This window comes from Diadema antillarum, unplaced genomic scaffold, assembly GCF_040938485.1.
Source record: "Diadema antillarum isolate AM-2024a unplaced genomic scaffold, OU_Dant_1.0 seq00001469_RagTag, whole genome shotgun sequence".
Lineage (NCBI taxonomy): Eukaryota > Metazoa > Echinodermata > Echinoidea > Diadematoida > Diadematidae > Diadema > Diadema antillarum.
In genome coordinates this window covers 941,274-954,483 of record NW_027272208.1, presented here as the reverse complement: position 1 = coordinate 954,483, position 13,210 = coordinate 941,274, and the positions used below count along the sequence as shown (strand labels likewise).

At 40.7% G+C, this 13,210-nt stretch overlaps 1 protein-coding gene across 1 annotated transcript in view; it reads left to right on the top strand.

Moving 5' to 3' along the window:
• LOC139709753 (uncharacterized) overlaps positions 1-13,210 on the top strand; it is a 50,831-nt gene that overhangs the window by 17,958 nt on the left and 19,663 nt on the right. The window contains exon 8 of the mRNA XM_071621715.1: positions 12,327-12,598. Within this exon, the coding sequence (XP_071477816.1) occupies positions 12,327-12,598 (272 nt within the window). The remainder of the gene's footprint in view (positions 1-12,326; positions 12,599-13,210) is intronic.

Here is a 13,210-nt window from a genome sequence, read left to right as displayed (position 1 = left end):
GAACTAGTGTACAACGGTGCTTGTTTTGTGTCTGACTGGTTTCGGGGTTTCGTAAACTTGTACTCAGTTTTTATTTTATTTTCTTCCCTAATTCAAATTTGTCACTTTTGAAATTATACGTCTCCCGCACGCTGGCGGGAGACTTTTTGCCACCGCAAGTCTTGTACCAGGGGAAGACTGACAAATGTCATCCGAACGTTCAGTTCCCCCAAGACTGGGACATCTTTCATACGGAGACTCACTGGTCGAATGCTGAATCAATGATCCGGTACATTGACTGTGTGATTGAGCCCTACGTGAGGAAAACTCAAGAAAGGTTGTGGTCACCTGCGTCTCCACTCGTCATCTGTGATGTTTTCAGGGCACACACATGCGAGGAAGTAAGGGAGCGGTTGCGTAAAATGGGTGCCCTTCTCGTCTACATCCCCGCTGCATGCACGGATCTGCTACAGCCGCTCGACGCCACGGTGAACAACCGTTACAAGAAAGAACTGAATTCTCAGTTCAACGAATGGTACGCAGAAATGGTAGCTGTTGGACTTGAAGACGGTAAAGCGATCGGAGACATTGCGAAAGACATTGACCTCCGCACATCTGTGTTGAAGCCAGTGCACGCCAAGTGGCTCATGGCTGTCCATGACGTCCTACGGCATGACAGGGAGATCATCACCAAAGGGTGGGAAGTAACCAGAATCGCCGATGCCGTCATCCAAGCTAGAAATGCTCCCGTTCCTGCAATGGATGACTCCGATGCTGAGGGAGACTGGGAGAACTAAAATGTTCTCCATCGGGGTCCTGTAAATATGTTTGACTTTCCAAAGTTACCGTTCTACAGTTACAATTATCTTTGAGGCGTTCCAACTTCATGAATTCATCGTTTGGATGCGGTGTTAAACTTTAACTCACTGTGACTTTATTTTCATAACTTTTGTGAGGACTAGTAGGTACTGTAGTATCAATTGTGGAAATCCATCATGATTTGGCTCTCCGGGCAGTATCTACCACTACGAGTATTTTGTCATTCTATTCAGGATTTCATCGGCATTCATTTCACATAAGTAAGTTCATACAAATTATTTTACATCTTTATCTATCTTAGTTGAATACTAGTATACCAATATCATTTGTGGATGTTGAAAATTTAGTATTTACGACAGTACCTATAACTCTACACTGATCTCTAATCCATGAAGAAAATTTCGAGTAAAACTTTGACATTATGCATTAACGATCAGTGAATGGTATGCATGCTATAATGTTCCAAACAGTAGACGGCGCAATACTATTTCTGTGAGAAATTCCACTTTCTTTTTTTTCTTTCTTTTTTTTTCATTGCGCCACAATGTTACAAACGCGCGGCGTGTCACCCTTGATTACCTGTACTAGTACTAGCGCTTGCGTTTGCATGCCGCTACGTCTTTACAAGTACTGTATGTCAACTGTAGGGGCTGGGACTACATGCTCCAGCTGGTTGCCGCTGTATTTACTCGTACCCCTCGTACCACTCGTCAGAAATCTAGCGCGATGGACTTAACTACTTCAAAAATGTTGAATTCTAACTTACTAGTTCGCAGAGTTTGGTAAGTTTTTTTCATGCAGTGTATAACTTGTATCATTCTTACTTGCTAGTAAGTTGAAAATTCACACTTTCTTTGCCACTTCATATTTTCTCTGGTCCCCCAATTGCGAATTTAACCACTGGCGAAAATGTGTGACAGCGGCAATTCGCGAAAATTTATGTACGCGAAAATTATAGCGTATACAGTACCCCTCCCTTTACCTATTGGGCCCCTTGCCCATGACTTCTAACCCTTCCCTTTTGTTTTCTATGTTCTGTGTCCCTAGCCCTCCCCTGACTGTTCTTGTTGTGTGCAGTCCTTTATGTGATTGCTTTCCCTGCCTGCTTGTCATTTTGCTTCTGAGGAAGATCCTGCTAGGATCAAAAGCTCAGTCAGGGCCTTTTGACTCCAAATTATACTTTCAGCGGTAATGTTCAACTCCAGTCAGATTCTTTGTCTGTGTGTGATAAAGCTACACACAATTCACTATGAGGATTGTAAAATATATCTGCTTTCCCGTTGCACGAATCCCAATAGGTCTTTAAGGAAAAACTCTTCATTACATTTTCATGGTGAAATTGAATGTTTGTTCATGGCCCAGATCATACTATATTTTACATCAGGTATGGATGCCATGACTAAGTTTTGGGCAAAACTGCAGATGTGCAAATGTCAAAGTTTCTAAATTTGGCAAGAAATGTCACTTTCCTGCCACAATTTCAACTATGAGTGTCTGGTAAATGATAATGTGAGGTAGGAAGGATGGATACATGGCCAGTTATTTACAAGAATGACAATTGCTTAGGGTCAGTGGTCAAGATTGAAGGTTATTGAACTTACACTAGCAATGCCATTATCCAGCCATGATACAGAATTAGATTAAGAATGTTTGATGGTAATTATTGGTTTCTTTTGGTAAGGGATGTAGTATATATACAATTTATTATAATCATACATAACATGAAATGGCAGAGATTACAACTGGAAGAAAAAAAGGCCAAAGGTTACCAAAGTTATATTATATAAATGCCATTTCCGACCTGAACAATGACTAAAAAAAATCAATTGGTATTGTTTTGTGGTATGTAATAGTGGGGTGATTCTAGAATTATGTCCTCTGTACATGTGATGACCTCATCTGAAATGTTTAAGAAAAGACATTGGAATGCACCTTCCCCTCGACTTAGCATAACTTGCATGTTTCTGTGATATTAATGTGACTACCAAAAGACATGGTGAGAGAACATGCAAGTTATGCAGAGTCGAGGGGAAGGTGCATTCCATTGTCTTTTTTTAAATGATTGACAGATGAGGTCATCTGAGGAATATTGGTTTGGAAGGATTTTTTGTGGGCGTTCCCTAGTAATCTGAAGAAAATTAGAAGAAAAAAATCGTTAAAGATATATGGAATGTTTCTAGAAATTTGTTTCACTGCAAAAGTGATGTTGAGGGTATCATAAATCAATACAAATCAACATGCATTTGGATTGCAGGGGCCCTTTAAACCTCCTTGAGTGTACTTGGCAGGTAATTTTTTTAAGTGTGATGGAATATATGCAAATGGAGACCATGCCCCTCCGGGCCCAAGTGCTGAGAGCTGCACCCCACCCTCAAGTTTGCAATGTTCTAGGGTAAGAATCTGCAAGAATGTGTGGAAAGTGAACTTGGGATACATGTACTTGGTGAGTGCGAGACCCCTACACCTGTCTATACATTTTGTATGTATGTATTGCTTTTGTTAGAATGGAGTAAGTTTGCCTTATAATTCTGAGAATTTTTAGAATGAATTAGAAAGTGATATCTTTAGCTGTGTGGTTAGTGCCATTCACATTTGTTGTAGTTTTATGTTTGTTTTGACTCAGTAAAAACAAAGAAGAAGCAGCAATTGATATGAAAATTTAAACAAGGACTAGTGCAGTGATGGCAACAATGAAGCCTTGTACTAGGATCAAGGAGGTTCAAGAGGTGGAGTTACAACTGACTATAATTATTCAATCAGCTGTCAGTTTTCTATGGATGGACAAAAGAATTCCACAGGTGCATTTGTGCCTTTGATGTTCAATGCTTAAAGGGACTGTACAGTACTGGTTGAGGCGGGGATTCATGTTTTGAACATTCCTAAGTGAGAAATGAGAAACCTCTTATGAAATATGAAAGAGCATGTAATTTTAAGAAGGATTCAATGTTTATTTGATGAAAATTAGTTTTCAAATGGCTGAGATATCCCAAAAAGTATTAATAATAAAAGGCGACAGGCCACGCCTTTTATTAGGATCTCTTTGTTTCACCTTGTTTTTGAATATCTCAGCCATTTCAGAACCGATTTTCATCAAGTAAACTTTTGATACCCCTTGGAATTGCATGCTCTTTGACATCTCATAGAGTAGTTTCTGAATATCTCGCTAAACGTTTAAAGCTAAATCCTCACCTCGACCAGAACTGTACACACCCTTTAAAGCCGCCATCTTTCTGAGCAATCTGAAGATTAATTTTTAACGCTAACATAATATCGGGTATATGCTGCTCGTTTATGTATCAAATGCAATGAAATTTCACCTAATGATAAAGCATATAAAACAAAAGTCAATTCCGTTCGAAAATATGTGCAAAAGTGTAAATCTGAGCTGTATTTTGTGAAAGTGTTTGAAATTTTACCCTCATGGAAAGCCGGTTTTATCACTTTTCTGATTATTTCCGACAAATGAAACTAATATGGTATCATCTTCAAGTGTACATTGTAGTTCTTTATAAATCAATATGTCAGATTAGTGTACAGACATGTACAGTCGAGTAATTTTGATATCTATTTCAGCAATATTTGAGCAATTTCTATTCGCGCACCCCCGTGTGCCTTTACCATTGTCTACCGCCCATCGTTTGTAAATAGGGATAGCGAAAAGTAATTGACCATCATAAAGACATATCTTATCTTCCTTAGACAGTGGCTGGTCACTGCAATGAGACGTGAATTCATTTTCTTCCTATTTGGGGGGTGGGCAGATCCATTTTGACGCATACTTCAAATATTTTTGAGTGGCGGCTTCGAGTATGGGATCAAAGCAAATAAGACTGTTGTGACTTCATTTCTCGAACCTCCTTGCTAGGATCATGTGTGGGTGTGTGTATGTATTATGTGTGAGTGGGGGAGGGGGAGGGCTTAGCACTGACTGTCTATACCGTAGCTTCACTGATAGGCTGTCCAAAATGAAGATGCCTGAACGGTCAAAGGGTAGAATTATTGTATGTTTTTTTGATGGAATGTGGCCAAAGCATTTTGGGTAGATCTAAGGTATGGTTTTTTTTGTGCCAGAGATTACTGTAAAACAAGGAATGTTCGCGTGCATTTTAGTTTCGTGAAGTTTGCAAGCGCAGGGATTCGTGAAATTAAAATGCGTGCAAAAGTTCTCGTCTACACTACTGTAAAAGTGGATATTTTTGCGCGACTAATTTTTCGCGCTTGGCCGGGTGAGAAGAGTTTCGCGAGTTTTTAATTCCACAGAGTCAAGACATCAACGACTGGATTACATGGCCTGCAAAAAATATTTGTGTGCTTTTATTTTCGCGCTAAGTTCTGGTTGCGCGAAATGCGCGAAAATTTCAACACCGTGAAAATTTTCACTTTTACAGTATATGAATTGAATGCCAATGGCAAATCTGCTTCATTTCGCTTTACTTACCTATCGATATCATAATTGCCATTCTACTGCCGATAAGAATTGCCCCCGTTAGCTAAAAATTTCTTTTAACCTCCGGTTGCCCCAGCATTGACAGGGAAACCCCTCACACACTCCCCTATATAAGCCCGTGCGCGGGCGATTTCATCCTCTTTCTTCTGCCGCTGCTCATGACAAGTACTTGCCCACCAGTAGTAGGTCCACATGACAGATAAGGTCGTTCCTTCATACTTTTTATCCGGATTTCAATCTTTCTTACAGTAGTTCTATCCTACATGATCTTTCGGCTCCTTCCATTATCTGAGTCTTGGTTGATTTCATGTTCCTATTTGCGCCCCTTCTAGTACATTATGCCTAATTTGTCGCGTCCCTTGCCTCCCCGTAATAACACTACTTAGGAAGCTGTCCACAGGGACTTAGCGAAGTCGGGGTCTAATACCGTACCCGCTAAAGCGGGGCAGGGCACGAAGAAGAGGCCTAGCAATTCCGTGCCTTCTGCCTCCACTCCACCTCCTCAGAAGGGAAAAAAGAGCGAGACTAAATCTAAGAGTGTTTCTTGCTCTCTTCCCTGTCCGGCCGAAAAACCAGCCTCTCAAACAGCGGTTTTTCCTGCCGTGAAATCCACTGTAATACTCTGGCCCCGCCGACTACGTCGGTAGGCACCAGTGAGTCCACGAAGGCAAGCCAGCCTGCTAACGAAGATACTAGCAGTGCGAGTTTCTTACCAGCCAGCTTTATCGATCCCACAGTGGCCTGCAATCTTTATGCCGGCTTTCCAGACGGTTTTTCTTACGCAAAACCAAGGAACCCTTCCTGCACGGGTGGGCGATGCGACAGGTCCCCGGAATCCCGCCCCAGCTACCGTATCACGTGTCGGCCTGCCTACAGGTGACAATATTGCCTGTACCAAATCGGCCCCTGTCCGTCGGCACGAGGAGGAAGCTATCGGGTCTCACTACCAACAAACCTTAACTTCCTCCCGGGCCCTATTTCAGGGAGTTCCATTGGAAGATACTCTAAAGGCTGCCTACTGGCATAATCCCAACACATTTACATCCTGCTACTTATCAGATGTGATTTTGAATGAGGCTTCCTTTGCCTCCGCAGTTCTTTCTTGCCCTAGCAAGAAGTAGTTTTCTTCTTGACTGAACCTCCTGCCTTGACGAGGAACCAGCTCGTTTAGCCGTGATCAGTAAGAGGTGAAAAGTCCCTTACCAATGAGGCTTCTTCCGCAGTCCCTCCATCCTCGGATCTGTTGGAATCTGGCAATTACTGTATACGCCAATATTTTCGTGTACAGATATTTTCGCGAATCACGGTATCAGTGGCATTTTCGCGTGTTGTTAAATTCGCGATTGATAGTAGTAGTAGGGTCTACTGCCAAGCCCGAGAAATACGTTCAAACACTTGCCAACGTACTCGTAACGTTTTTCCATTTGCATTGTGACTCCCAAACATGAAAATAGAAACGGCACAGTAGAAGATTTATAAAATGAAACAATTACGGCATTCACAAGTACTCAGTACCTACCAAATGTTGCAACAAATAGACGACAAAGTTTCAGAGCTGCGCTAGCGCGAGCGAAAGTTTTACATGCATCCTATATACATGGCCCTGTTGCTGTACACAAGTGTCGCGCTAGCTACACCTAGCTGCGCATGGCGTCTGCACGGCCCTGCACACGGCGTCTGCACGGCCCTGCGCACACGGCGTCTGGTCGGGCTACATGCATCCCTAGGCCTCACCCGTGTACCCAACCACGTCGAGCCGGTGTTCGTTCGCGTAGGGTAACGTAGCATGGAGATTGCACATTTTAATGCATGTTTAGCATCGTACTGCACTTCCACAATCGGTCGCACCTTAGCGTACGTACTAGTAATATAATATGTGTACGTATTGGCCGATGAAACAGCCGCGTTCAGGTCCGGCCAGCGTTGGATGCATTTTGTCATCAATTTGCACATAAGGTATGATGGGGTAATATTTTCGCGTGTCTTTAATTTCGCAATCAGCCCGAAGCTCGCGAAATTCGCGAAAATAATGGTGTATACAGTATTATATTGATAGGTAAGTAAAGCGAAATGAAGTAGGTATGTACGTTCGGTATCGAACATTTTATCTACGAGAGAGCTTTACTTACCTATAGGTCTCTCCCTCCCCTCTCTTCGATTTTCAGCCAGTACGCCGGCATCGAAAGAGGATGAGATCGCTCGTGCACAGGCTTATATAGGGGAGTGTGTGAGGGGTTTCCCTGTTGTTGTCGAGGCAACGGGAGGTTCAAAGGAATTTTTAGCTACTGGGGGCAATTCTAATCAGCATTAGAATGGCAATTATTATATCGATAGGTAAGTAAAGCTCTCTTGTAGATAAAATGTTCGATACCGAACATGCATTTTGCAAAAATTTCATGCCGCGAAAAAGGCCGTCGGCTCATATTCGCGAAAATTTCATGCCGCGAATATCATGTTTAACAGTAGTATGGGTGTCCATCACACCATACAAAATCTCTATTGACAAACTTGTTGGGAAATAAGTTGATTTAATGCATCATAAAAACAAGAATTATATAGACGGCATGCATGTTCTAAATAAGTGACAGTGTGCATACAAAAGCTGTCAATGCATGTGTGACAGAATATCATTTGAAAATGAAATTTCGCGAGAAATGCTTTTGTGAATGAGGATTCTGGAAGAAAGGGAATATCTTTATGTTAAGCTTATCTCTACAATCAGAATTGCAAATGAGGATATATGTCAGAATATTTCTGAATAAATAATTGATGGTAATGAATACATGTAACTTCACAGTGTGAGCAATGCCAAAGGAGGGGGTGTCATGTAAGAAGGTCAGAATCTGTTCGAGTGTGTGTTCATTACAATAATATGTGCCAACCCCAAGAAAAAAATGAATTAAATGAATGCCAGACAACTTGAATACAATGCAGACTAGCACATTCTGAATTTTTCAGCTTGTTGTCAATTCATGATAAATGATTAGTATAACAAATCAAAACAGTCCAGAATAAATAGGCCGATAATAGAAAACAGAACACCAGAGACTCCAACCCGAAGTACCTTCTGATCTGGAGATTCTCCCGACTGAAACCCCGAGCAAACGGGAGACTCAAAGTTGATGTGTGCGAAGCACGAAATTCCTAGGGTTCTAGATGCTCTCTGGTGCTATCTACATGTATGGCTTATTTTTTCAACATACGATAGAAATATGCAAGAAATCCTTTCCAACGGGAGACAAAGAGCCAGGGCGGGAGAAATTAAATCTCAAACGGGAGAACGGGAGATTTTGCAAAAATGGGTTTTCGGCGGGAGATCTCCCGTCGAAAACGGGAGAGTTGGAGTCTCTGGAACACATGCACTGGGAGGATTGCTATGGAAAACCAGAGAGTAAGTATTTTTGTTGTAGAAAGAATGTAATCAGAAAGGAACAAAGCATGCGTTCTTGTAACCACAATAATGAGCAGCCTTAATAATGAATCCATGGGATATCTTTTGTAGTATGGAAAACCTGCCTGCCTTTATATTTTGAGATATTGAATTTCATATCTAGATGCATGCTCTCATCCACAAAATGTGGATAAGTAAAGTTCAAATAAATTGACCCTCAAATCAAAAAGTAGCAAATAATCATCATCATTTGAAAGTTTCTTCCCTGTATGGTACTTTAATGCAGAACTAGTGTACAATGTACTTCCCATTCATCTCCCTCTAATCAGCTTTGTTTTGTCTCTTTTCTTTTGTCATAGAATGTTTTCGAATATGATTATACTGGTACTCTAGTCCATTACAATTTCTTTTCTCCATGAATGAGATTGAAACCAAGTCATTGAATCCAGGCGGCTTTTCTTATTTGTGCATCCGTGCATGAAGCTGTGGATGTACTATAGTGCAGTGAAGGACAGTTTCTGGCAGAGGCAGTCTTTAGTACTTCCTATATATAAATATAATGGAGTCCTTCATTTCTAGCAAGGCAGCTAAGCACTGATGCGTTTATCACCCTCATACTCAATACCACAATACCATACCTCAGCTCCATGTGTGTGTCTGGTCTGTGTGTGTGTGTCTGTGTATTAGTGCATGCACCTTGCTTGCATGCAGGCTAAGTGTACCCTGTAACTGTGGGCTCTGTTTGACCTACTGCACCTATGGACCCGAAAGTGTCTAAACAGTGCCTGCGCCTGTTGTGATACACACCACAGTAGCACTAAAGTTCCACGAGACTCTTCAGCAAAATACTGTGTCGTTCCTAGACCACTGCACTAGCAACACATTGTACTGCTCAACTGCATCAGAAACACTCTTTAGGCTTGTAAAGAAACACTGGGTCAACTGACAGGAGACAAGACTCACTTGTGCTTCTAGTTCCTTAGGAGATGCAGTCTAAATTTTGTTTGTCAAGTGTTTGGAAACTGCCTTTACTCCCCGTGTGTGGAATATGCTAGTGTCTGCAAGTTTTGAAAGAGTGCAGCAGTCGAGCCGAGTGCAGTGGGATAGAGTGACACATGTCAACAGCGTGTAGAAAGTCTCCAGGAAAGAGTGGGCTCCCTACCTGCATTGCTCAGCACAGACAGACACATGGTTCTTGCTGAGCTGAAAATCATGGACTCTGTAACTTTGGACAACTTTTCGTCATTGCGATCATTTCCTGTGTCTTTACTAACAGTCATGTTTGTTGCCTTGACTGTAATGCTCATTTACAAGTACATATCTGGGAATGTGAAGATATCAAAAAAGGTGGGTACTTTGGACTTGGTTGCACTTGCAGTGTGTCTTGCGACATACAGCACTGGCACTGCTGAATATATGACAGTTTACAAACTCACTCTACTCTGTGCATGGGCAAATTGGGATATGTTTTATGCAAGGAGAGTTTTTTTTTGTGTGTGTGTACGGAATGTTCAGCGTGACCATGTCTGCTCTATAGCACAATTTCTTCATTGAGTGTGAATATTTTCTTTCGAGCTTTACCCTTCCCATGTTTGTATTCTGCATTGTTCCATCTAAATTACTTAATAAGATTTTTTTTTTCATACACTTGTATATCTTAAAATGGACACTCCATGGTATGAAATAAAGATATTTTGAACAAATTTGCAAATATTTTTGGGGATATCATGCCAACTAAATGATCCAAAAAACAGTTATGAGTTTCGAATATTATTGTTAACATTAAGTGAAAAGGAAGTGCAATGCTTAAAAAAAAAAAAGAAATCAAATTTTCAGCAGAGAAAAGAAGTATATATGCCTGCATTTAGTTTATGCCTTTTGCTCATATCTCACAACATCATTTGAGAAATTTCTTGATGTTTGCAAAGTGAAGGGGGGCAGGGATATGAAGTTGAGTCCTTTTCAAAGAAGTTGAAAGGTGTCAAACTAGCTCTTAAATTTGAGACGGCTGAGTGGGGTACAGTGTACCTGCATACTATAAATTATTTTGCTGAAATGGCTACGACATATCGATGACTAAAGTTGCATATAGTAATCATAATAAAGTTTCAGTGCTGCCATCGCTTGGCTTGGAAAAGAAGACTACAACAGTTTGTGACATCAATGCAAGACAATGACATGAAGAAAATGTGAACAGAATTCAACATATTTTCCTACTTCTAGCAAAATGAGAAAGCACTTGATTTATCTCTTTCAAAAAGCAGGGAGAACAATATTACCCCTAAAACATGTCAGTAACAAGTTCAGGGAATGTGCAGGCCCTACTTTTATCAAAGATGGAATTTGTGGAATTCTCTGTATATTTTCATAATACAGTGTATCGATGTCCTGCAGTGATGTAACAAACTAGTGTACAAAGTGTAGTCTTCTTAATCCAGCAATGGCAGCACTGAAATTTAAGAAGTTCAGTAACTTTTGAACAAATTATCAAATTTTCTTCAAACTTCACTGATCATGTGTTCTACTAATATTGCTGCATTTACTTAATCCACTCATATAGGGTGAACTTGTCTTTTAAATTGCCTACATGTGTATATCTATCAGTGATCACCCACCACTATGACTACCTCCCTATGAATCTTGCACAAAACCTCCCTAAGCAATCACCAGCAAAGTGTGTTTGGTGTTGCCATGGTAGCCACAGGAAGTAATAGGCTGTGATATGTTTCAGAGTGTGCAACAGAGCACAGATTGTTGACTGCAATACTTGGTTTGGTTCCTTGTTAAAAAAAACCGGTAGTTGTGTACATTTGATAGCAGTGATGCATTGTATATTGAGCTGACATCTTGACAGGTATTTTGTGCCATGCTAAAATAGAAGCAAAAACAAAAGCAACTGCAGGCAAAACAAAATACAATCACAAACAAACAAACAAACAGAAACTCTATGACTTGATTATATTTTTCTTCTTCTTCCTTTAAAGTGCAGTCCTCTTGCTTGAAGGAAGCATGGAGCATTTGCTGTTTTTGTGAAGCAGGGTGCTTCATAAGCACTTGCTCGATTGCCCGGGGCAAGTAAAAATCAAATTCGGGCAAGTGTTTTTGAACAATGAGAACAAATGCTTGCCCGAATTGGGCAAGCAAACACATTATTTCACTTATTCCCCCATTAAACTCACAAAGTCAACCATACCGAAGCCAAAAGATAGTGGCTGTTTAGTGATGCAATGCTCTTTAATATTTCATCTAGCAACATTCCAACACTAATGTGAAGAAGCCCTGATGCAATGCAACAGCAACGCTTGATATGACCGTGTCTGTTACTCCAATTGTGTTCAAACATTCACTAACATATGATTTTCTGTATCATTTCCCGATATTTGGGACTTTCTTTACGGGCAAGTAAAGTTAATGTTTGGACAAGTGTTTTACAGCAAATTTGAACATCTGATTGCCCGACTGGGCAAGTAGCAAAATAAAGTTATGTAGCACCCTGTGTAGGTAGGTGTTGGCCACTTCCCCAGGTTAACACCCTGCTCTTTACAATAAATGAATGAAGCGGGATCTCTACAAATTTGTATGTGATGAGGCAGTGATCGCAAGCTCTTGATATCTAGTGGTGATTGCTGTATTTAAAAGCAGTGGAGATCGTGACTAAATAGCTTTTTAATCTGTTCTATCCCTTTTCAGACGAACGGTTCTACAGGAAGTTCCAAACTGAACTCGCACAATGATACGTCTTCCATGCATAATACCAATAATGCCACATCCACGGACAAACAAACAATAGCAGACTCAAATTCGATCCTTCACGAGGACACAAATTCAAGTCATCGGAAGGAGATCCATGACGGCCATCAAGGAGGGAACGGAGAAAACATTGGAGCAGGAGGGGGGAAAGCCACTGAAAATGCCAAGAAGTCAAGTAAAAACAAGAAAGCTGCAAGTATACAGAATCAAGCGTGAGTACATGATGGACAAGTCATGCATGCCTCAGTCGAGATGTTTTAGGAAGAATGGTGGAGGTAGGATTATAGAAGAGGAACTGTTAATAAATTACTGTAAAAGTAGACATTTTTCTGCACAAGTGGTATTTCACGCTCATCCAGCTATGGCGAATTTCTGTTGTCTTTTCAATTTCATTAACAATCAAAATAATTGAGCCAACACTTCAAAGTGCTCATTGCTACTACGGCAGTTTAGCTCTTTGGCAGTATCACTACTTACAGGGTAACTGGCCACATTAGGAATGCAAATTCATCATGCACCCTAGAGGACTAGTAAACATGAAGAAACTGCAAATAACATATCAGTTTTACCCATACGATTTGCCTGCCTTGAAATCAAAGATCTAGAAGAATGTTACTTATAACAGGCAAAATGTTTGCACACTCTTATTACCTCCGCCAAGGGAGGAGGTTATGTTTTCGTTACTGTTGGTTTGTTTGTTAGTTTGTTTGTTTGTTTGTTTGTCCGTGTGCTAACTCAAAAAGTTGTGCACGGATTTGGATGAAACTTGCAGCAAAGGTTGCACAAAATAATTCAAAATGTAAGAACTGACGACAGTATGTCAT